The sequence below is a fragment of the Eretmochelys imbricata genome, chromosome 1 (genome assembly GCF_965152235.1).
Source record: "Eretmochelys imbricata isolate rEreImb1 chromosome 1, rEreImb1.hap1, whole genome shotgun sequence".
Taxonomy (NCBI): Eukaryota; Metazoa; Chordata; order Testudines; family Cheloniidae; genus Eretmochelys; species Eretmochelys imbricata.
In genome coordinates this window covers 351694901-351718984 of record NC_135572.1, presented here as the reverse complement: position 1 = coordinate 351718984, position 24084 = coordinate 351694901, and the positions used below count along the sequence as shown (strand labels likewise).

Below are 24084 nucleotides of genomic sequence, written 5' to 3'. Positions count from 1 at the left end.
TAAAAACTGAGGAACATTGAGACGTGAGAATTTTGAGTTCAATTCCAGACTCTGGTGGGGAGGGTTCTCTAGCGGGCACAGACCCTTCTACCAATTTCCCCAAAGCTAGACCCATTCTGCCCTATCCTCCTCCACACTGTCCGGGCACCAGAGAGGTATCTCTGAGAGCACAGATGAGACAGTTTCATCACCTGGCCGCAACCCAGCCCACAGCAGTCTGGAGCTGCAATTGCAGGGAAAGTTCTGCTCAGCCCATTTGCCCTGGGCTGAAGCATGCTCAATGGTGATGGAGTCACCAGAGTTTTTAGCTGTGACGCTCTAACAAGTCTCTACTGCACATGTTCACAAAACAGGCTCCTGTTGACGAATTTCCTGACTTGAAAAAAAAATTGAGAAAAAAAGTTTTAAAATGTTGTATTTAGACATTTTCCGGTTTTCTGGTTCTAAACAACTTTTCATTTTGAAAGTTTACCTAATGAGGGTGAAAAAAGGGTTTAAAAAAGAAGAAAAGGTCAAATTTGAAACAAGATGTTTTGAAATAAAATCTTTTTCCCAACATGGGGCAAAAAAAATCACTCTTTCAATTCATTAATATTTTGGAGATTTTGGCTTTTCATCATAATTCAAGATGGGGAGATGTTGAACTCTCAAATATTTGCAGGATGGGAAAAAAGTTTCCCAGACACCTCTAATTCAGATTCACCTCTGCCATCTCCTCCCAAACCTTCCTCTTTGTGTCAACCCACTGTGGTTTACGTTGCTTGCTGCCAGGATGCCAGTGAAAGCCCAGTTGAATGGGGAGTTCAGACCAGACCCCGGCCTTTGGAAAGTGCTTCATCCCATCTTCAGTTGTGTTTGTGACAGACGCCCCATTCAGGGGCTCTTGTATTTTTAATCAATAGAAGACCCTATTATTAGTATTTCAGTAGCATCTTGGAACCCCAGTCAAGAATCAGAGTCCCATTGTGCTTGGCACAATGAAGTTGGCGTAATCTAGTTCCTGGTGCATGGGGGCCCACATCACTGCAACCATCATCATATATCATCACACCTCTATGGCAGTCATAATACAAAGGCCAAACAATGGACTATGAAGCCTGAATTTATCTTTCTTTCTTTCTTTCTTTCTTTCTTTCTTTCTTTCTTTCTTTCTTTCTTTCTTTCTTTCCACCCCGGTCTCAAAGCGCCTAGTGTTGTAGACCCTCCAGGTCACAATTGACACATAGTGCTAGAACACAGTAGACAAAGCCAGCACTAGGCAAGTACTTGTTCTGTGGATAAAGGACTAGTCTCCAGGGCTGTCAGGCAGGCACCTTTCCCGAGCACTAAACTCACATTCAATGTCTAAAGACACAGAGCTGGTCTTTGTAATGGACTCTCTGACAGACCCTTAACTAAGATCAAGTTGCTGGTCGCCACAGTTATGCCAGTCCTCAATTATTCTGTTATTATTTCTGCAGATGATTACACTTTCTATAAATCCCACTGCCTTCTCCTCATCAGCTGCCTTTAACGTTATGAGCATTTTCTTTATATATTATTACTTTTGTTCACCGCCAGTCACTCTAATGGCAAGATAAACTTCAGAAATATAGTTAAAATATACGGTGCATTAAAAAATTCTTTGGCCACTTGAGCTTTTCGTAGCCAGTTTGATTGCTGCCAGTGCTGATGTAAATTTGGAGAATGTATATCCAGACATTTATGAAGCCTGGAATCTTGCTGGCAAAGCATTGACCTGATTCCACTTTATAACCTAATAACGTTCCCCTATACTCTTCCTGTAAATTTTAAATTTAATTTTACAACAATAAGAATTAGTGGGGTAATAATGTAAGCATAGTGTGCCCTGTAAATCAACAGTGTCCATCTGCTCCATGTACAGAGATGGCTTGCTTATTACTTCACCCAAGCGCACTGGTCTATTCCACTGGGATTTTTTGGGGAGAGTGGCTGTGTGTTTTTAAAGAGTCTAAAGGTGCCAGATTGCAAGTCTTACAGACTGAAGCCTTGTGTTTTCCCATGCAGTACCTGTATTGTGGATCAATACAAGGAAAACTTCCCCTGCTCTGCCTCCCCACTATCTCAGTCCTGACCTGGAGGGATGAGAGGGATCACAGTCCTGACCTTTAAGGGTGAGAGGGGCAGGGCTGGATTCATCTTTTGTGGGTGCCAGTGCCCAGACCATGGCCCCACTCCCTCCTCCCTGCACACTCCATACTGAGGCCATGTCCCTGCTTGGGCTCTTCTCCCCAAGGCTCCGCCCTTGCTCTGCTCTGAGGCCCCGTCCCCACTTGGCCTCTTCTCTCCCCCCCAAGGCTCCCACCACCACTCGCATGTGGCCCATCCAGCCGTTGGTATCTCTCTCTCTCTCTCTGTGAAATCCTAGTTCCACTGAAATCAATGGCAAAAATCCCTCTCTATCAATCTATCCTGTGCCCATCACCGTAGTATCTCTGTACTGTAGTTGTTCTGTGAGTAAAAGACATCTGTTTTCAGGACTGTCAATCCAGCCCTTTCTACTGGCACAACATTCATTAACCATGTTCTGCACAGTACAGCTTTGAAGATCTCCCTCCACCTCTCAGCAAAGTTTTAATTGAAGTTCCTCTAGAGGGGTCATTCAGATACTATAGTGGTGAGGCCCGTATTAGCAGATAGATAGATAGAAGTCTCATATTGCCAAGACTTATGGACCGAGGGATCCAATGGATACAGTGTACTTGGACTTTCAGAACGCCTTTGACAATGTCCTTCACCAAAGGTTCTTAAGCAAACTAAGCAGTCATGGGACAAGAAGGAAGATCCTCTAATGGATCAATAACTGGTTAAAAGATAGGAAACAAAAGGTAGGAATAAATGATCAGTTTTCAGAGTGGAGAGAGGTAAATAGTGTGACCTGTGCGGTTCAACATATTCATAAATGATCTGGAAAAGGGGGTGAACAGTGAGGTGGCAAAGTTTGTGGATGATACAAAATTACTCAAGATAGTTAAGTCCAAGCTGACTGCGAAGAGCTACAAAGGGATCTCACTAAACTGGGTGGCTGGGTGACAAAATGGCAGATGAAATTCAGTGTTGATAAATGCAAAGTAATGCACACTGGAAAAACGTAATCCCAACTATACATATACAATTAGGGGCAAATTAGCTATTACCACTTAAGAAAGAGCTATTGGAGTCCTTATGGATAGTTCTCTGAAAACATCCACTCAGTGTGCAGCGGCAGTCAAAAAAGCTAACAGAATGTTAGGAACCATTAGGAAAATGATAGACAATAAAACAGAAAATATCATAATTCCACTATATAAATCCAGGGTACACCCACATCTTGCATACTGTGTGCAGTTCTGGACACCCCATCTCAAAAAAGATAGATTGGAAATGTAAAAGGTGCAGATAAGAGCAATGAAAATGATTAGGAGCATGAAATGGAGCAGCTTCCATATGAGGGGAGATTAAAAAGACAGGGGCTGTTGGGTTTAGAAAAGAGATGACTGGGGGTGGGGGGGATATAGTGGAGGTCTCTACAATCACGCCGGGGTGGAGAAAGTGAATAGGGACGTGTTATTTATCCCTTCACATAACACAAAAACTACGACTCGCCTGATGAAATTAATAGGCAGCAGGTTTAAAACAAACTTAAGGGATTACTTCTTCACACAACGCACAGTCAACCTGTGGAACTTTTTGTCAGGAGATGTGAAGGCCAAAAGTATAACAGGGATCAAAAAAGAATTAAGAGAAGTTCCAGGAGGATTTGTCCATCAATGGCTATTAGCCAAGATGGTCTGAAATTCAACCCTATGCTGTGGGTGTCCCTAAACCTCTGACTGCCAGAAGCTGGGACTGGACGTCAGGGGATGGATCACTTGAAATTGCCCTGTTCTGTTCATTCCCTCTGAAGCACCTAGCATTGGCCACTGTCGGAAGACAGGATACTGGGCTAGAGGGACTATTGGTCTGATCCAATATATCTGTTCTTATATAAGACTTTATTTCTGAAGCTATAGAGCATACTACAAGGATTTATAAATAGTGAAAACTAAACTACCATTGGCAAAATGAGGAGTCCATTTCATGCTATAGCATCCTTAGTTGTTTTTATTCTCTGTTCACTGACTTGCTAACTGGCAAAATTCAGCCATTTGCAGTGGGTGTCTGTGCCAACAGGGCGAATTACGAGCTTTGAGTGTGTGCTTATTAGCTTAATATAAAGAGTTACATGGAATGATAGAATTAAACTACACAAGTTAAATAAATTATCTAGGATCCACTCTGTAATGCATGCCTTGTATAAATGAGATTAGTTTTCTGGTTCTCTTGGAATCTGATCCAACTCCCATTGGAGTCAGTGGAAAGACTCCCATTAATTACTAATCAGCGATAGTGGGATCAGGCCCTTACATGCTTCAGTCACTCAGGGTGGGTCTGTCGTGGTTCCTGTACACAAAGGGCAAGAGGTGCTTTTTCAGCCTAGGTGACATGTATTTCAGATTAAGGAAAGCAACAAAGGAAGAACAAATGTAGAGTCCATGATAGTGTGCGTCTCACACTCTTGAATCCTCCTGCTGCTAGCAGGCAGACTTCTTACCTTTAAAGGTACAAGCCTGAGCAAACACCCATAGCTAATTACCGCAGAGTGTCTTTGGGATCAGGGTTATGTAGCTAGTTCCTCCTCACACTTCGTACGAAGTAAGTGTTGGATGCAGATTCGAACCTGGGGCCAGGACTGAGTGCCATGGGTTTGTATTGTACATCATCCAAAGAAATTGCCTTTTTAAATTTCAATTAGAAAGAACATTAGGTCAATCAGATAAAGCCACATTGTGAGAATTTCCTCTTTATGGCGCTCGCCTCTCCAATTATCTATAATGAACTTCCTAACAGAGCCGCAAACCTTTTTATATGCAAACGAGTCTTTTATTGGGACTGCTGCAACCACCACTTGTTAATGAACTTGAAACGAGTGTTATCAGAAAGGTTACGGTGCTTGTGGGGAGCAGTTGGCAGCGGGGGTCAGGTGGGTGGGTGGGACAGGGATAAAGGGAAACAAGAAAATTCAGTCTTTGGGGCTTGGAGTGACTCCCAGGTAATATCTTCCCCGCTCAACCTCCCACCTGGTTCTTAGGCCTTTATATTTGATGTATGTCAAGAGAATCCCCTGCCCCAGTGACAGATAGGGTTTGCCCACCTTTCTACCCCAAGGATTTGCTGTGTAAATGTGTCCCCATTTGCGGCCCTGTAGCTGGAGGCAGAAGACGTTTCTGGGCGGTGCGGGAGCAGGGGGGTGATTTTGGGTTGTGTTCTATGGGAAGCTTTGCCACAGGTGACCCTGGCTGGACTGCCTAGCCCCTACTGAGGCAAGGAGAAAACCAGGGCTTTCAGTTGCCTTTGGAAGCAGGCCCCCTGTGCAATGAAAGCCAAGCAACATAGCGAGCAATCAAATTGGAAGTGATGCAGCGCGTGCCTGGGGCCTGGTTCCATTACAGAGTTTAAACTCAGACACCATGCTCACTGATGAGATCGCTGAGTGGGCACCTGCTTTCGAGCAAACCTGGGGCCTGCTGTGGGAACTTGCGTTGAGACCATGGGAAATGTACAAGGCCGAATGATTCTCACCAGAAACATGGTGGCCCTCATGGATTCTGATGGCTTTTCCATTTGAGATTTTGGATTTGTAACTGTAGTGAACCCCACGCAGATCCAAATGAACAGATATCTTCATCCCCAAGTCTCTGCAAAACTGAGTCAAGACTGGGGCCCACTCACTCCGAGAGCCTCCCTGTTTTTATTCTGCTTGCCCCTAGAACTGTCTGCCTTCCAGTTGATCTCTATAATGTTGGGCTGGACTCTGCCTCACTCCCACTGAGTCGCAGTTTAACCCTTGGGCCAGGCCTGAGGTGAGGTTCTACCTGCTTTGGAGGCTCCGGTGATGGTGGCATGGAGCCGTAATACTGAGAAAATCCTCCTCCAGTTGGCAAAGGCAACAGTATAGCCTCTTAGTGATGCCAGAGTGGCCTTTTGTTCAAGGCTGGGCTGGATGCATTCCTATCAGGGATGCCTAGGGGAAGTTGTCCCAGCCCAGCCACGGTGCTAAGTGCATTCAAGCCCGTATGGAACTTGGCTGTGGCATGGCCTCGTTGAAGGCAGAGCGGCTGTTCTCACATCGAGAATCCATTACTCTTAACAGTGCCATTGCTTTCCCTGGATGGATTCACCCTTGTATCCCCAGAGGCAACTCCGCAAAGGTGGGAGGGGGCTTGCCTGGAGGGAGGACAGTTTCTGCCAGGAGCAGGCAACTTCAGAACCAGGCTGTGGCTCACTAGGAGCTCGTCTGAGGGAGGCCGCTCCCCTGGTGGTCACGTCCAGCCTCTCCTCGGCTGTGCTGGCCGTCTTGGGGGTCCCTGGCAGACATGCATCACTTCATCTCTTGGCAGCAGCTTTTCTGGGGCTCTCAGTAACATAGTGTAGATGTAGGTGCATACAGGTGGCAATGCCAGGACGGATCAATGGACTATGTGGTCCAGTGTCCCTACTCAGACAGTGGCCAATTGCAGATGCTTCAGGGTCAGGGGTGAACCCCCCACACCTTAACGCATCTAACTTATCCCATGTGGTGGGTGTGGCTGGGATATCTTCCTGACCCCAGTAGCAAATCAGCTCACACTCTGCAGTGTGATAATTGATGCCCCTTGTCGTTCTATTCCTAGCTGATATAAGTGCAGATGTTACACGTCGAATCCATTTCTCCATCTTCCTTAGATATTTGCCTCCGTAAAATACTCCCAGCACCTGCAGAAACAAGTTCCCAGACTCTCTCAAGCCATAAATCCCACTCTCAAGCCTTCCAGTGTCCTCCCCACTCCTACATCAGTCATTCTCCTCAACCTCCCCCTCCCACTCCCCTACATGCAACCTACACAATAGCCTAGGGACATAAATGGTTCATCTGCATTTGCCCGTATAGATTGTAACCGGCTAAGGAGTATTTGCGGGTGCTTTTTGTGTGAACAAGCAAGACAAAGTGAAACGGCTTGCATGGTGTGCTTGATGTAGCAGACTGCCCTACGGTGCTCTGATCCTGGCAGAGGGCAGGCGGTGTGAAGGACTGGGGGCAGTGCAGTGAGGGATCCCTGATGATAATCTCTCAGGCCTTGTCTGCATACACAAGTTGTTAACTAAAAGTGTGAAGTTAAACAGATGTAGATAACTGGTCTAAACCTGAGGTTTAAAACTCTGCATGGGTGTTAAACCTGACTTATTTTGGTTTAGCTGGCGATGCTAAGGTTTAAACTCAAGTAAAGTGCCCACATGCAGAGTTGTGCTGGGTTAGCTACATCAGTTTAATTGCACACCGTTACTTCCTTGTGTGTGTGTAGAGCAGGTCTTGTGCTCACAGAGCCCCTTTGATCCAAACTGCCTTCCCAATGTCCCCAAAGGCTCTCCGAGGCTTATATTCCTTCCCCCTCTGAAAGGCAGGGGCAGCCCATCTGTTGGGGGCTGCTCTACTTGACTAGCTCAGGACAGAGCCTCCTAGATGGGCCTGAGCCATCAGATTCCCTTCCAGAGCTGATCTTTCCCAACGTTTCAGGATATTTGGATCCAGGCTTTTGATTCGTCCATTATTCTTCCTGCCCCTTGTGGTAGGTGAAGCCTGAACCCCCGATCTCAACACCCCCAAAATTTAAGGCACTTACATTTTGCGGCATGATCCCATGTCTGTCTGGAACCAGCTTTTCTACTGAGTGTTCGTTGGCTGTTGAAGGTGGCAGGTGCTTTGTGCCTTCACCCAGACTCTTCCTCTTTCAGTGCCTTGGCGGTGGAGCAGTGCTGAGTCCCAGCAGAGAGGGAATCTTTTTAGAAGCTTCCCACGAGTTGATTAAGGCTCAGGCACCAAGGAGTTCCATAGGGAGCTTCTTCCAGTCCTCACAGGCCAAACCTGCAGTGTGTGTGGGGGGCGGGGTGAGGAGGTATTGGGAGGGGTGCTCTATCTAGAACACAGGGGGACTCAGTCTGGGGCATGGAACTCTGACTAACTGGCTTGGCATGTTTTCTCCTCTCCCCCCAGGACTGTCCTCAGTTGCTCCAGGCAGACAAGATCCTGGTGCCCGTGGAAGTGATCAAGCCAATCACCCTGAAAGCCAAGAACCTGCCACAGCCGCAGTCGGGGCAGCGGGGCTATGAGTGTATCCTGAATATCCAGGGCAACGAGCAGCGGGTCCCTGCCCTGAGGTTTAACAGCTCCAGCGTGCAGTGCCAGAACACCTCGGTGAGGGAGTCCCACGGGCGGGCCCTTTGCAGGGTGGGGGTGGGGTGAGGGGAAAGAGCCCCAAGGCATTGGTCTGGTGGGAACCCCGAAGGAAGGTGACCAATTCCTAGTTTCCATCCTGGGTTTACTGCAGAGAACAAGCTGCCCCCAGATCAGCCCCACACGTACCGCTGCAGATGGGCCCCTCTCCGACACCACAGCGCGCACCTCACCCTCATTCCCAGGAGTGGGAGCCACGCTTCACAGCCCCCTTGGCCTTGCTGGAGATCATGGGGACATGAGGGAAGTGCTGGGAGGAAGCTGCTCAGGCTGCCTCGCACAACTGCTGTTGCACTTTGACCTCCCTGCCAGTCCAGTGCTGGGCTCCCCGCACAGCCCTGCCGATGCACCTCAGTCTAGTCATTCGGACCTTAGCCGAAGACTTAAGAGACCTGGGTTCCGTTCTCTGTTCTGCCAGAGGCTTCCTGTGTGGCCCAGGGCAAGTCACTTAGGCCCAGATTCCCAGAGGTAGTTAGGCTCCTATCTCCCATTGATTTCAGTGGCCCCTGACTACCTTTGTGAAGCCCACCCTCTCTGCTTCAGTTCTCCCTCTGTAACAGGGGGCTAATAGCACTTCCCTGCTCCCCTGTGGGGTGTGAGGCAGAATCCATGAAAGGTTGTGAGGTGCTTGGAGATCTATTGCTGAAAAGTGCGACATCAAAGCTAGGTTAACTATGATATGCGCTGCTTTTAGAGTCCTGGGGCGTCACACAGAGCTAATTCCAGTACTTCAATCCCGTCCTTCTACTCCCCTTGGCATTACAGTACTGGGTGCTGCACACTACTCTACGAATGCACTTCAGTCCTGATCTGCAGCGCCCCTTGCTGTAGCAGTGCTGGGGTGCCGTCCACTGCTCTGTCGGGTCTCTTCAACTCTCATGCATCTGCCCCTGTGGTTCCAGTCCTAACCTACCAAGTCTCCCAGCCCCTCCCATTTCAGCGCAATGCCAAGTTATTACCCTAGTGTTATAATCCAGAGCACTTCTGCAGTATCTTCTATCCAATTATCTCAAAGAGCTTTGTAGACATTAGTTAATTGAGCCTCACAACCCCCTATCAGGGAGGGATCATCATCTCCAGTTTGCAAATGGGGAAACTGAGACACAGACAGTTGACAGGCCTTGCTCAAGGTCACCCAGCAGGTAATGGCACTGCCAAGACTTGAACTCAGTCCTAACTCCTCGTCCCCTACTCCTCACTAGTCATGAGCATCCTGACATGCTCAGTTTGTCCTGCAGGAGAATCCAAAGAGATGAAACAGTTGTTCAGAAGGGCCATAACTTGAAATCCAAAGCAACAGCTGTAAAGGGAGCATATTTCGCACAGTAATGGAAAGAATCAAGATTAACACAGTCAGTACCATTGTGATGGGGCCAAATGAGAACCCAGATAGACAAAGAACAGGGAGCGTTAAAGGGCCCAGAGCGAGAAGTGGTGTGGAATGGTTAGAATCACAACTTCACCCTGCCAGTGACTTACTGTGTGAGTCTGGGCAAGTCACTTTGCCTAAATTTCCTTCCTTTTTGTGACCCAGGATTACTAACTCTGTCCTGCCTTACAGGGTGGATGTGAGGATCATGGAAGGAAAACCCGTCTTAAGAGCCAAAAGTGGTTTTTTACTGGAGCTGGTTTTCCAGCAGTGTGTGTGAGTGTGGAAGGGGTCTTTCAAGGCAGGAGGTTGCCCAGGCAGTATGATTTCATGTATAGATTTTGCTGTATTATCATTATTATTGTTATTTGAAATTTATTACTCAAAGGCCTAATTACAGGCATCAGCCACTTCACCCCAGCTCCAGTGCTCAAACGCAGGCAGAGCCTGTTAATATCCCACACTACGTATTCTGTTGCATTAAACAGCATGTTGAAGATTATAGGCTGTTAACTGCATTTTATGATCAGTTACAAATGAGCATTTCCCCATCAAAGCCCCTATTTGTCCCCCTGCTTCCATTACTGGGGAGCGCTTGAGTTCAGGATTTTGCAGAAATTAGTGGTTTGAAAAATGAAGAGCCCATTAAACACCTTCCATTTCCTTTCATGTGAGTGAAAGCCGGAAGTTAAGAGGAGTATTATAGGGATCTGTTAAGGTCTTTATAGCTGGCCATAAAGCTGTAGTGGGGAGAGAAAGCAGCCAGCCAGTCTACGCCGTGAATTCCCAGGGACACTATTAGATTGTTCAGTATCAGTCTGGATATAGATACAGTGAATCCGGTGTTGGATTGGCAGCCCCGGAGATGAAAGTCAGGATTTTCACATGTGCCCAGTGACTTAGAGTGTCTCCATTTTAGGGGGGGGGGGGGCAGCTTGAGATACCTTGCATGGGGAGCAGCAGGGCAAGCTTCCCCCACATGCCCCCCTCAGTGTGTCTACAGCGACCCCTCTCCAGGTGAAAATGACATTCCATCCGCATGGCCCTTTCAGGCCTTGGCTTCCTTGCTGGGACTGCCACGAGGGTTCCCCTGGGTGTCCCTTTGTGCTGATGGGTTTCCTTACATAGACATCAGCCCCTGGGAACTGAGCTCTTCAGGACAGGGAGTGGATCTGCCTGTGCCGGTGCTGCTAGATTCTCCATTCCAGCCAAGCTGATCTCAACACAGGACCAAAAGAGGTGGTTTTAGTCCACCCTTGTGCCTCCCAGGTTCTCTTGCCTTCTGGGAACCAGCACGGTCCCAGGCACAAGCTAGAGCAGGCCCAGGGATTGATCTAACCTGCACCCTGCTACAACAGTCCCTCTACAGGTGGGGTCAGCAGTCCAGAACAGCCAAGGTGCGGCATGCTTTAGCCAAACCCCTTATTTCCCCCAATAAGCCCTGTCCTTACCCAGCCCCACTAGCTCTTCAACACAGAAAAAGAAATGCTAGGCCCAATTTCTGATCTCAGTTATGTTGGTGTAAATTGGAAGTAACTCTCTTGAAGTCATGGGAGCTGCTTAGGATTTACACTGGAGTAGCTGAGATCAGAAATGGGCCCTAACTCTGCTGGCCTTGTGGAGTTACTCTGGGTTTACACTGGGGTAGCTGAGATCAGAATCAGGCCCTCTCATTTTAAATAGAGAAGTTTTTCTAAATAGTTCCAACTTCAATGAAGAAATGTCCTGAGGCCACTGGGAGGGGATCAGCCTCTCTGAGTGGCTGTCAGTGATGCTATACACACCTCTGGCACTGGAATGCCGAGTCCAGCTCTGCCTTGTTTCTGGCCTTCATGGCAATATTTCATTTAATAACTGCAATAAGTCACACCAGGCAGTGCATTTCAGGGCAATTATTGCTCTTGTCAGGTGGTTTGAGCCTCTCAGCCTGGGCCTCGCGCTCCATCACATCACCCAAGGCATGCAATTATCACCCAGACAGACCCCGCCTGCCATTACATATTGCACTTCTTATTTTGTGTGCTGCAGCCAGGCTGACCCAAGAGTGAGGGGATGAAAGGAAAGCAAGGTGTGTTTAGGAGGAGTGTTGAAAAAAAAACTTATCAGGAAGAATGGCCGTAACGGTGAGATCTGTTAGCGTGCAGAACAGTCTCCCCCGTGGGAAGCAGTGGGAGCCCCGCTGCTTGCAGTCATCTGAAGCTAGACTGGCCAAAGCTCTCAGCAAGCATCATACACAGGCAGCTGGCAGGTGGGTGAGAGATGGACAGTGGACCAGAAAGATCTTTGCCATCACTAACTCCTAAGATCTATGTACACACGCCTACTCTGTTTGATCTTCCGCCCGTGGCTGGCCCCAGCACTCACAAGCCTCATGGACTGGTCCTTGGCAGTTAGTTCCCTACCAGTGCTCCATCTTATTCCTCGTCTTACCCCTGCACACGTGAGCCTCAGCGCTGTGTGCTTGAAACCTCTATGTAGTGCCGCACTGGGTGAAGATGAGCTGCCTTGATGGGAACTTATTGCGTTTGAGTTTAATGAGCTCAGGAGTGTTTGACTGGGTGGCACAGAGAGAGAGAGAGAGAGAGTGGGAGACATTGTGATCCTGTTTGTAGGAGACATTAGAACTGCTCTCTTATGTGTAAATCAAAGATGGGCATGGTTGAACACTCACACATATAATCATTCAGAATTAATAATTATTATTTGTGTGTATTAAAGTAGCACCTAGACGGCCCAGCCAAGATCAGGACCCCACTGTGCTAGATGCTAGGATCTACATAGACCAGACAGACCAAGGTGGGAGAACAGAAGGGTTACCATCCCTGATTTATGGGTGGGGAACTGAGGCAGAGACAGGCTAAATGACTTGCTCAAGGTCACACAGGTAGTCTGTGGCAGAGCCACACACAGGTTTCTTGAATCTCAGCCCAGAGCCTTTGTCACAAGACCACCCTCCCTCTTTCTTACCATACTCAGGGGACACAAGAGCAGGTACTAAAACTGCAATACAGCGAAGTCTCCCTGGGGATGTTTTCTGCTCCATGTGGAGGCCAAGCCTTGGGTGGAGAGGTGATGAAACGCTTTGGCCTCATGGCATTGGTGTGCTGGTGTGAAGATGGTCACAGCTGGGATTTGTCCTGTGATCTTGATCTTTGATCTTTCTCCGTGCAAGCTGGGTGTTTGGTTCCCATAACTGCACGTGCCTGGCTCTATGGAAATATGCAGTCTCATAGGTCTGCTAGACTGATGTTGGGTTTTTAATTAAGGGTACTTGTAATAAAATCCCCACAGAATCTGTCGAGGTTTCATAGCTCCAGGCTCAGTCTAGGTTTACACAGGAATGTGTAAAGCCGTCACAGAAAACAGATGTTAAATCAAGACGGGTGACATATGGACCCTGTTAAAGATCCATTTGTGCCCTGTTCCCCCCCATACACACACCTCCCCACGTTGCATCTCATGAAAAAGTCATAATGGCACTATATAAATCCATGATATGCCCACACCTTGATTACTGCATGGAGGAGTTCTGCTCACCCCATCTCAAAAAAAGATGTATTAGACCTGGAAAAGATAAAGAAGGGCAACAAAAATGATGAGGGGGATGGTACAGCTTCCATGAGAGGAGAGAGTAAAAAGACGGGGACTGTTCAGTTTAGAAAAGAGACGATGAAGGCGGGTTAGAGGTCCTTAAAATCACGCCTGGGGTGGAGAAAATGAACAAGGAAGTGTTATCTACCCCTTCACATAACACCAGAACCAGGAGTCATTCAATTAAATTAATAGGCAGCAGGTTTAAAACAAACAAAAGGAAGGACTTCTTCACTCAACGCACAATCAACCTGCATTGACGGGGATGTTGTGAAGGCTAAAAGTATAAGTGGGTTCAAAGAAGAATGAGAGAAGTTCATGGAGGATGGGTCCATCAATGGCTATTAGACAAGATGGGCAGGGATGCAACCCCATGCTCTGGGTGTTCCTAAACCTCTGACTGCCAGAAGCTGGTACTGAATGGCAGGGCTGGATCACGTGATAAATCGCTCTGTTCTGTTCATTCCCTCTGAAGCACCTGGCACTGGCCACTGTCAGAAGACAGGATACTGGGCTAGATGGACCTTCGGTCTGACCCAGCATGGCTGTTCTTATGTACTACGTTTGGTGAACTACATAACAACTTTGGTTTGTGGCACGCTCTTTCCTAGTTGCAAATGCTGGAGTGGTTTTTCTGTTTGCATTTCAGCGACAGAGGCAGTGGGGGCTAGTGAATGGTGTCTGAGGGTGGGAAGCAGGAACACCTGATTTGTCATCCCATCTCTGCCACTGCCTGTGTGTGTAACCTTGGGCAAGTCTCTTCACTTTGGTTTCCACATCTAGAAAATGAGAGGGGCTTTGTGGATTAAACAGTTAATGTTTGTAAAGTTCTGTTATGTAGCGGTAGACCTGATTTTACTGTTTTACTCCTGGCCTCTCTCTAGACACAGCAATAATCAGAGAGTTTAACCATCCCTGCATCAAACAGCCATTCTGCTTAGAGTGCCTTGTGGCTTAAGGATTTAAGCTAGGTAGAGGGACTGTGGCCAGAAGCTGTTTGGTATATGTCACAGAGGTGCTCTCTATCTGTGTATATGTAAATAGTAGATAAAGAGCCAGTAGATAGTACTCAGGAATATATGTGCAAAAAGAAAAGGAGTACTTGTGGCACCTTAGAGACTAACAAATTTATTTGAGCATATGCTCAAATAAATTTGTTAGTCTCTAAGGTGCCACAAGTACTCCTTTTCTTTTTGCGAATACAGACTAGCACAGCTACTATGCTGAAAAGAATATATATATAGTTTCTGGAGTTTGTAGGACCAATCAAACTTCTTATGCTCTGCAAATGGCTTCCTCTGGCAGCCCTTCATCAGCTTGTGAGCATTGAGCTACATTTGTGAAAGGGCAGCCTCTCTTTTGCAGGTGCAATTTGAACCTCTACAATTTGTGCTTGTCATTCTGCACCCACATTCGACCTGTGGTTGTGACTCCGGTTGTTAGAGGTGGAAGGGCTGAGATTTGCATCCACTCTTAATTTTGGCAGCCCACAGCTACTGTTATCGATTTTACAGGGGCAAATTGTCCCTGGCAAATGGAAGGTTGACAGACTCAGGGAGCTGTGAGCAAACTCCAGAGCCTTCCACTGAGAATGCACCACGTATACCAATCCAGTGTCTGCCAGCTGAACTCCACCATCAGGCTCATGCCAAATTGGACTCAAGGGGGACATTAGTGGTGCCCGGGCCTACTGCTGAACCTCTGTGCGCAAAGAAAGAGGTGGTCGCTGAGATAGTCAGAGTCAAACCCTTGTCAATGAGAGGCAGCGCTTGGAATGCACCTGGAAATGAACTGGAGGGCAGTGCAGCCTCTGGTGCGTGGTTGTAACACGTTCCCTGAGGGCAGGCAGTAGCACCGTGCACCTGCTGCACTCTCCAAGTGCCCGTGAAGAGGGCATGGCCGTGATAGTGTCTGGAGGTGAGAGAGGCCTGGAAAACGGCTGGGAACACCGTGCTAACTCCGATTCTGTCAGGCACTTACCTGCAGATAATACAACCCCTTTGTATTGGCCCACCAGATTGCTTCCAACAAATGCCTGGGCCTACAAGGGGCCTTCTTCAGGTGTTCTCCATCTAGCAGAGGATGGGCTCCATGGGCTCCATGCGTGCAGCAGCATGCAGGAATGTCAATGGGAGTCACCTGTGCATAGCAAGGGAAGGACTGACCCTGTGTAATACCCTGGGGAAAGCTGCAGTAAAGAGGATACAGACACAAACCCTGATGCTCTGAGTTTTCCTAACCACAGGAATCTTTCCTCTCCACCACAGATCCCAGAGACTGAAAGGCCCTTCTCTCTACCCTCCAGCATACTCGATGCATGTTCTTAGGGCCAATGGAGGGACTTCCAGTGACTCCAGTGAGCTTTGGACTGGGGCCTCAATGAGCTTGTGACTCCTAGTCAAACCAGTAAAGCGGGACCGAGAGTGTTGTGGTTTTTGTGTTGCTCTGTTAATTGCTTTGTCCCAAAAGGTATATACCCCCTCGAGAACAGACTTCAAACACAGGACAGTGACAGTAAGATTAGCAATCGTGGGCTCAGATCCTCAGCTGTTGCAGACTGGCAGAATAAAGGAGTGTTGCCAAGAGAGATCTGTGAATCCCATTGTTTATTCCTTCTGAGCACATTCCAGTTGCAGATCAACTCTGCTTAGTTAACAAATTAAAAATGCCGTCCAACCCTGCCCCCACTGCAACTTCCAGTGCTGCAGACAGCCCAAGATCTAAAAAGCCAGCTGGCTTCCTGCTGCTGGCACTGACATCCTCAGTGGATGGAAGGCTCCAGGTGAGACAGGATGGGATCCATCTGGTTGTTCCCTACTGTCCTGGTTCTGCAGGGCTAACTCCCAGCACGCACAGGGAGATGATCTGTTGAGGCAGAAGGTGCATGTTGTTCGTCACTCATGTGACTATACCTGTGTTTAAAAGTGCCCCCTGGTGCTATACGGCCCAGGAAGGCTTCTGATCATTCACAGTGACCGGCCCTGACAGAGGTGTGTGTTTCACAATGGAGCGGCGGCAGCTGATGAAGCTCCAGTTGGCGTCTCATTGGCCTGAGGGAGCAGCAGAGGACAGTTCTGCCTCCCTAGAACCATCCGGTGCAGTGAACAATACACTTTCAGCCTTCGCGGCATGAGGCATAAGCCTCCCCTCCCTCTGACTGGCTTCATTAGTCTGGTGCAAGTCCTTTTCTGTCATCAGGCAATTGTGTCTGCAAAGGCAGCCTCAGACAGAGCAGCAGGCTCAGGGTTTAGTCCGAACAAATTGACACATTTCACTGTCTCGTAAAGATGAAGGCTCCTTTTGGAAGCTGGCTGGGCACCTCCCCGCGCAGCGATGTGGACAGAAGGCATTGATTCAAGCGGGGGCAAATCATTGACCTCTCTGTGCCTAAGTGTTCCCTGTAAAATGGGGACGTTAGCAGCTACCTGTCCAACAGGGTGTTGCCAGCTTTAATTAACTGGTGCTTGTAAAGTGCTTTGAGATCTGCAGATGCTACAGAAGTGCAGAGAATCCACTCCTCAGTTTCCCTGTCCAGCAGTCCTGCCACTCAGGCTGTTCTGACCTTGCTGTGGTGAAAGGGTGCGCTGTGGAAAATCAGTGTTTGGAGGAGAGGCTATTTTGCATTATCCCACCGTTTATTCCAAGTGACACGGAGAAGTGTCATAAAAATGCTAATACGGAGCAGATTGGCGGGTGCAGCTATACAGTACAGGGCACTGCTACCCTGGGAGCGCTATTTACCTCCATGGTAACCATACAACCCTTACCCATAAATACTTCGCAACTAAATCGTAATCACAGGTTTCTGCAGATTACAGGCTAATTGCGTTCATCTTGCTCAGAAAGAAATTACCATGTAACTAGCACTAACTCTGCTGTAATGGACAGAAATCATCAGACCTTTTACACGACCGTTAGTAGTCTGGGTGAACCCACCTGCGAAAGGTTCAGAGCCCTGCTTCCGCACAGGCTTTTGGTCTGGAAGTCAGGCTGGGAATCTCCTGCAAGGGGGTGGTCTTGTGGGGTCTCCACACCTTTCCCGTGCTTTGGACTGGGCCAGAAATACCCTGCGCCAAATCCTGGGGCCTGACTAACTTTGTGTTCAGTCTGTACCTAGACAAACTCGATTGACGTCAAGTGGGAGTTTGGCCCAAGTGTGGACTGAGCAAAACTTTGGAATAATCGCCCCAAGATCCATCTCCATGGAAATCACCGTGCTTTGTGGGTTGTCAGCAGTTCTGCTTCCTATCTTGCAGGAAGTGCAAGAAGCAGCATAAAATAACGGTTGAGGGGAGAAAGGAGCAAATGTGACTCAAACCTCAGGAAAGGTTCCCAACTGTGTTTGGGTTGAAGGTTCTGATCTGCTCTTAATCCCTTTTCTCATCCCTGAAAGTAGCTTGTCCTCCTCTTAAGAGTAGGCTTTGGAACCATCATAGTCATGGAAGCTGCTGCTCAGCCCAGTTTGACCATCAGGTTCTGCTTCACAGGCCTCCCTCGAAAGCAGTAAAAGTTTCTTGCAACGCCTGGCCAAGAGTGTGATAACCCGCTACCTGCCAGTATGGGAAGGCACAGCACCAGGCTAGTCCTTAACGGTGGGAGCAACAAAGTAGTGCAGCATGGACCCAAAGGGGGAGGCCCAGGGACCAGCACTACAGAGATTCAAGAACAGCCACAAGTAATCACAGGGAGTTAGGCACCTAGATACGTGAGGATCTGGGCTACGTGCCTTGGCCTGTAATTGTAGTTCTCAGCAGCTAATTAGAAGTGGGTCCATGTGACGGGATCTCTAGAGTCATCAGTGCCCTGACACACCTCTGCCTAGGAAAACCTACTCAGGCCTGGGCACCACAAAATTTAGCCCGTCAGTGCCTAGAAGAGCTAGGAAGGGACAGTAACCAATCAGGAGCCAGCAGGCCAGTTAAGAAGGCTTGCCTGCTTTTTCCCAGGGGAGTGCTGGGCATAGCTGGGTCAGGAGCGGAGCTCCTTACTCCTGTCTCAGAGCCCTGGGTAGGATCAGGACTTCATTTAACCCTGCGACCAAGCCATTACTTTAGGTTTGTTTACAAGTTTCAAGGCACCCCCGGACAAAGTTTGAGTTTAACTTTAATTAACAAGGAAAGAACTGACACCATGCTCTCTACACAGATTGCCTTGCTCCAGGTGGGCTGCCGCAGTCTGGGAGAGGAGCTCCGTGGGGAAGCATAGGGTGCACTGTGGCCTTGGTGACTCGGTCACTAGTGGTTTTCCTTCTGAATAAACAGGACAGCAATCACACAGCATGTGGTCAAGGGGCACTGAGGTGTGGTCTTTTAAATGAGATAGGAAATCATATTCTCACCACTTGTGTCCATTAAAAATCCTATGAGCCTTATCTCAAGAGTAGGGATGTTAGCCTTGGTGGCCTAGCGGACTTCCAGTCCTGGTAACCGTAGTCTGCTTAAAATCCCGCTTCCAGTGTCAGCTCAGTACAGCATTCTTCACATCCTATCGTGATCTGCTGTGTAGTGTTGCTCTGCACTGTTAAACGGCTGCCACCTTCCACCCCAGAGGTAGCTGCATTTTACACCCACCTTGTAAAATCTTTTCTGTCTCTTTGAGGTGGAAGATGCCATGCAAACGTAAGATGCCAGTGATGTGGCCCATCAGGCAGTTCTGTAAAATACAGTAAAACGAGTGCTTGGTTGTTAGGCTGGTCTTTCTGATCTGCCTATAATTGTCTGAATCTGTTCTAATGATTGTGATGCTGTAAGGGAATAAGTCTTCTCTAGCTGATATATGGTTAATTTTTGTGGGATTATGCTGATTTCAGCACCAAACCCCATGCAGATGCACCTCAGAGATATACCCAATACCTCAGAGATACATCCAATAACTGGATGGGACACCCCAAAGATATATGCAACAACAAGAAAGCACACCAAACCTCAGAGATGCACTCAACAGCAAATACACCCAACAGCTATTAGGTACACCTCAGAGATAAATCCAACACCTATAAAGCACACCTCAGAGATACATGCAAAATCAGAAAGCCACACCTAAGAGATCCACCTAACTCCTAGGGCGTTCCCATAACTGCTAGCACCTGAGGGACATCAGACATTGAGAGAGAGAGAGAAGTTCCCTGCACTGAGAATGGCCGGTCACCATCCCTCTGAGAGCTCAGCAGTGGGAGTCCCTGCAGTCAGTGGTGTGTGGAGTGGGAAAGTGAAGGTGCCATTTCCAGTGTCCGGGACTTGTGGTGGGGGCTGCCCCCGCGTTGGGCCTGATGTTGTTTTGTTTTTTCTCTCCTGTTTTTAGTATTCATATGAAGGGATGGAGATTAACAGCCTGCCGGTGGAGCTGACAGTCGTGTGGAATGGGTTTTTCAACATTGACAACCCAGCGCAGAACAAAGGTAAAGAATTATTTCAACTTGTCCTTGGAAGCGGTAACCTTAGCAACAGACCACATCACTCCACACACTTAACAAAGCAGCCACCGTTTATCTGCACAATCTACTCATGGTTGTTCTGTGCACTCCGCAAATTACTAATTTCTGTGCTCTGTTTTTTCTCGGAGCACCTGAGAAGTGGGACTCCCCTCCCCACTCTCCCTCCCACGCTCTCCACCTTCTGTTTCCTCTTCCCCCCTCCCTGTCTCCTCTTGTGTCCCTCCCTATTCCCCCCCCTCTTCCCCCCTTCCTTCTCTCCCCTTCACCTCCCTTTCAATAAGGCTCTTCAAGTTAATGCACCCACAGCTCGTCTCTGGACTTGGTTCAGATGCAATGTGGTAATGAACAGGGAGGGAGGGGGCAGCGTGCCAGTGAGGAAAGGTTGAATGAAGTGAAGTGATAATGGAAAAGGACTGAGACCCACTCCTGGCCAGAGAGCCTGGCTCCAGTTAATTGCAGCAGATGGCCAGGGGCTGATCTGACTGTCGCTGGGGAGCTATCACCCATTCAGCCACATCCCAGAGACAAGCATATTAGTCCAGAGTTTCACTGCAGCTGGATTTTCCATTTCTTCCCCAGCCTCTCCGTCACTCCTGCCCCTTGCCCTCAGTTACCCAGTGGCCCTGGGCTCCCTCTCTTCTCAGATCCTCTCTCGCCTTCCATCGCTTCCCTTAGAGGTTTTCCTTTCCCCCTCCTATCCACTTTCCTGTCCCCCTGCTTCTCCCCTCACTCACTTCTCCTCTGTCCTACTTCTTCCCTCCTCCTCAGCTCTGCATCTTCCCACTTTACTCTTCCTACGTCCTCCTGAGGCCCTCCCTCTGGCTGCGGGGTTTTGGATGTGGTTCTCTCCAGAACCTGCCATGCTGCTCTGTGGAAGTGGGGATTGGAGAGCGACAGGAGGGCAATACACCCTCTATCCCACAGGATGCATCCCTGTTCCCTCTTCTTCTCCCTGCACCCACCTCCATGATCTCTGTCCCTCCGCTGGATCCCCTGTGCAGCTGTTTTCCTGCCTGCACATTGTCAGGGATGCGGTGGCTGATAGTTAGTGACAGGTGACAACTTCTTCTAAATTGCTCATCGGCTTGTTCAGACAATGTGCCATGGCCCGCCTCTCCGCTGGCAGCTTGGTGGCTGAGCACATCAGCGCTGCTCTCACCAGGCTCCAAGCAGACCGAGCAGCCTCTTCCCATGCAACTGCAGGGCTGCCTGGCTTGCTCTGCGGGAGTCAGGTTCAATGCACAAGGGAGGAAATAGCAAAGGATCTGGGTGCTCCACTAATCATTGGGAGTCCCTGGTGAGTGACGACCTCTGTACATCCCTAGGAGAAGGACAGGGGCAGGGCAAGCTTCCCTCAGCCTGCTCCCTTCTCTGTACCTCAGTCCTTCCTTTCTAGGGATGAGAAGGGAGTCCGTTGTCCACTCCGTCCAGGGCCTCTCTGATGACGCTGCTAGGAGGGAAGGCCATCTGTGATGTCCACAGCTGTCTACTATCTCTCGGACTGAGACCTCTAGCCTAGTGGCCCCAGAGCAGCTGTCAGATAGTCACCATTGTTGGTCACCACCGACCTAGACTGGGTTTGAATCCTCAGACTAGAGGCAAAAGGCCCCGAAGCCTATTACTGATCCCCTAAGCCACCCTGTCCCTTCTCTTGACTTGCTGTCTTTTGAAAGTCAGTGGCATGGAGTGTAATGGGCATGAATGGCTATTGACTGTGTGGGGGGCATCAAAGGGGTTTTCCATCACTGGCACACGAATGGCTGAGTTAACAGTGTAATTTTCAGTGGGAAAAACCCAGCCCTTCTCATCAGCTGTTCTAAAAGCACTTCCCCTGCCACAGCTTGCTGTGAGCCTGGGACCGTGCTGCCGTCTGCAGAGAGCAAAAGGGCTTGCCACAGACTGTCCCATATGGAGACTACAAGCTCCGAGTGACAAGGACCTGCGTAAGCCATGCTCAGCATGCGCTAGATGCTGTACAAATCATACCACCCTGTGAGGATGCTCTCTGCTCAGCGTCACTGGATTATCTGGTTTCCATGAGACGCGACTCAACACATTTAGCATAGCCCATAGGCTCATTGGGTGAAGTCTAACAGACAGACAGACTGACTGTGACTCCGAGAATGAGAGCCAATCCCACCCCAGGGGGCCCACGACAAACTCCATTAGGCCAGTGCACTCAGTAATGCAATGTGGTTGTTAAACACTGGCCTTTCCTCTCTGGAGATGGGAGTCCAGATTTTGGCTGAAGTCACCAATGATCATGGGGTTTGATTGGCCCAGCCAAGTCCCAGATGGGCACAGACAGAGCCAGTGCCTAGATTATGCTGAGATCTGAGGCCTGTCACCAAACCACCCTACTACTCCATTCCATGGGCAGGCTCTGCTGAGAATGGACCGTGGTCTGGGGTTAGTGAGGGATTCTTACAGATCGCGTTGGAGATGCCTTTTGGGTTTGACACAAAACCATTTTTAATTCCCCCCCCAGCCCCTGAATTGCCAGTGAACCAAAAAATCAGTTCTCTGTGTAGCTTTAGTTATCAAGGCTAGTTAGTTGCAATATGGAAAATGCTTTCACGTCCTCATAATATCATATTATTATACCAAAAATCAAAGATGGCATTTGTATTAGAGAGGAACCAAAGTTAGTCCCTCAACTCCCACATTTCCTGAGGTGGAGGAAGGAGGGGGAATGCTCATTTTCAATTCTGGATTCAAACCAAATTCAGAAATTCTGCATCTGTTGTTATTAATTAACATTATTTATTTATTTGTACTATGATAGCACCTAGAGGCCCCAGCGAAGATCCCCATTGCCTGTGCATACACATGGAGACAGCCCCTGCCCCCAAAGGGGCACAATCCAAATAGACAAGACAGATAAAAAGTGGGATAGAAGCTGGATTATTATCCCCATTTTACAGATGGAGAATTAAGACTGAGACAGACTAAGTAACTTGCCAAAGGTCCACAGGGCGTTGGTGGCAGAGGTGGGAACTGAGCCTATGTCTCCTGATTCCCCAGCCAGTGCCTTGACCACTAGAGCATTCTTCCTCCTGGCTCTGATGCACCTAAATTTTGTGAGATTCCTGCTCTTTGCCCAACCTAGGACTAGCAACTGAGCTTCCATTCTTTGTTCCCCTTGGGAGACTCTCCCCCCCATCTAATATGGTATTGGATTTAGCATACAGAATAACTTCTATTTAGCCTATGTTTCCCTATGTTCATTTCCCATCCACTGCTCCTAGTTATGCTCTCATCCCTCCGTCCAGACTCCCCCTCCCTCCGTGGTGTGTACACCCCTCAGGATCTCTCCTTTGCTGTCCCTACAGTGCACCTGTACAAGTGTGGGGCCATGCGGGACAGCTGCGGCCTGTGCCTGAAAGCCGACCCAGACTTCGAGTGCGGCTGGTGCGAGGGACAGAACCAGTGCACGCTGAAGCACCACTGCCCCGTCCAGGAGAACCAGTGGCTGGAACTGTCCGGGACCAAGGGCAAATGCACCAATCCCCGGATCACCGACGTAAGTTGTTCTCCGCATGCTCCTGGGCTCGTTAGTGTCAGGTCACCAGCTTGAAGAGCCCATCTCTCTTGTGTTGGTTGATTTCTCTGCTTTGTCTCTGGCTCAGTGTTGGAACTGCGCCAGGGCTAAGCTCTGTCAGTTCAAGCAGAGTCCCCACTACCTTTCGCGATGGGAGGTCAGTCTCGACATGTCTCAAGGAGGAGCCCCTGGTGCCTTCCCTGTCAGCAGCCCAGCCGGGATGACACAGTCCCCCCTGCCCCAGAACTGGCTGCTGAATCCCTGCTCTGATCCAGGGCATCCTGCCAACTTCACAGTCTCCGGAGCACTTTGTGGGTGTGAAGTGAAGTGAGAGTGCGGGCTGCCACTAATGCTTCTTGACACCAGCTGCACAAAGCAGACAGAGCCACTGCCTAGATTATGCTAAGATCTGAGGCCCAGCTGGTGTAAACCGGCAGGACTCCATTGACTTCAACAGAATGACACCCATTTACACCACCTGATTGTTTATGGGTGGGAAGCCCCGTCAGAGGCACCATGGCCCTGGAGAACACGGGCCTTCCAGCATTCAGGCCTTCACATGAGTGGGATAATTACAGAATTGTGTAGTTTAAGGCCAGATGGATGGAATCTCCATGGCTGGAGATTTTTAAGAGCAGGTTAGACAAACACCTGCCAGGGATGATCTAGATAATACTTTGTCCTGCCATGAATGCAGGGGACTGGATTAGAAGACTTCTCGAGGTCCCTCCCAGCCCTACGATTCTATGCTTCTATGACCACCAGCTCATCCAGCCTGACCTCCTGTATGCCACAGGCCACCGCCACCACCCAGCACTCGCACACGAAACCCAACAATC

The 24084-nt window shown here is 48.9% G+C and overlaps 1 protein-coding gene across 6 annotated transcripts in view; it reads left to right on the top strand.

Annotated features, from left to right (window-relative positions):
- The window catches only part of PLXNA4 (plexin A4), a 582733-nt gene that overhangs the window by 453845 nt on the left and 104804 nt on the right, over positions 1 to 24084 (top strand). For all 6 annotated transcript variants that reach the window (XM_077807901.1, XM_077807900.1, XM_077807903.1 and 3 more), the window contains 3 exons: positions 8072 to 8272; positions 19572 to 19668; positions 23037 to 23227. In XM_077807901.1, the coding sequence (XP_077664027.1) occupies positions 8072 to 8272; positions 19572 to 19668; positions 23037 to 23227 (489 nt within the window). The remainder of the gene's footprint in view (positions 1 to 8071; positions 8273 to 19571; positions 19669 to 23036; positions 23228 to 24084) is intronic.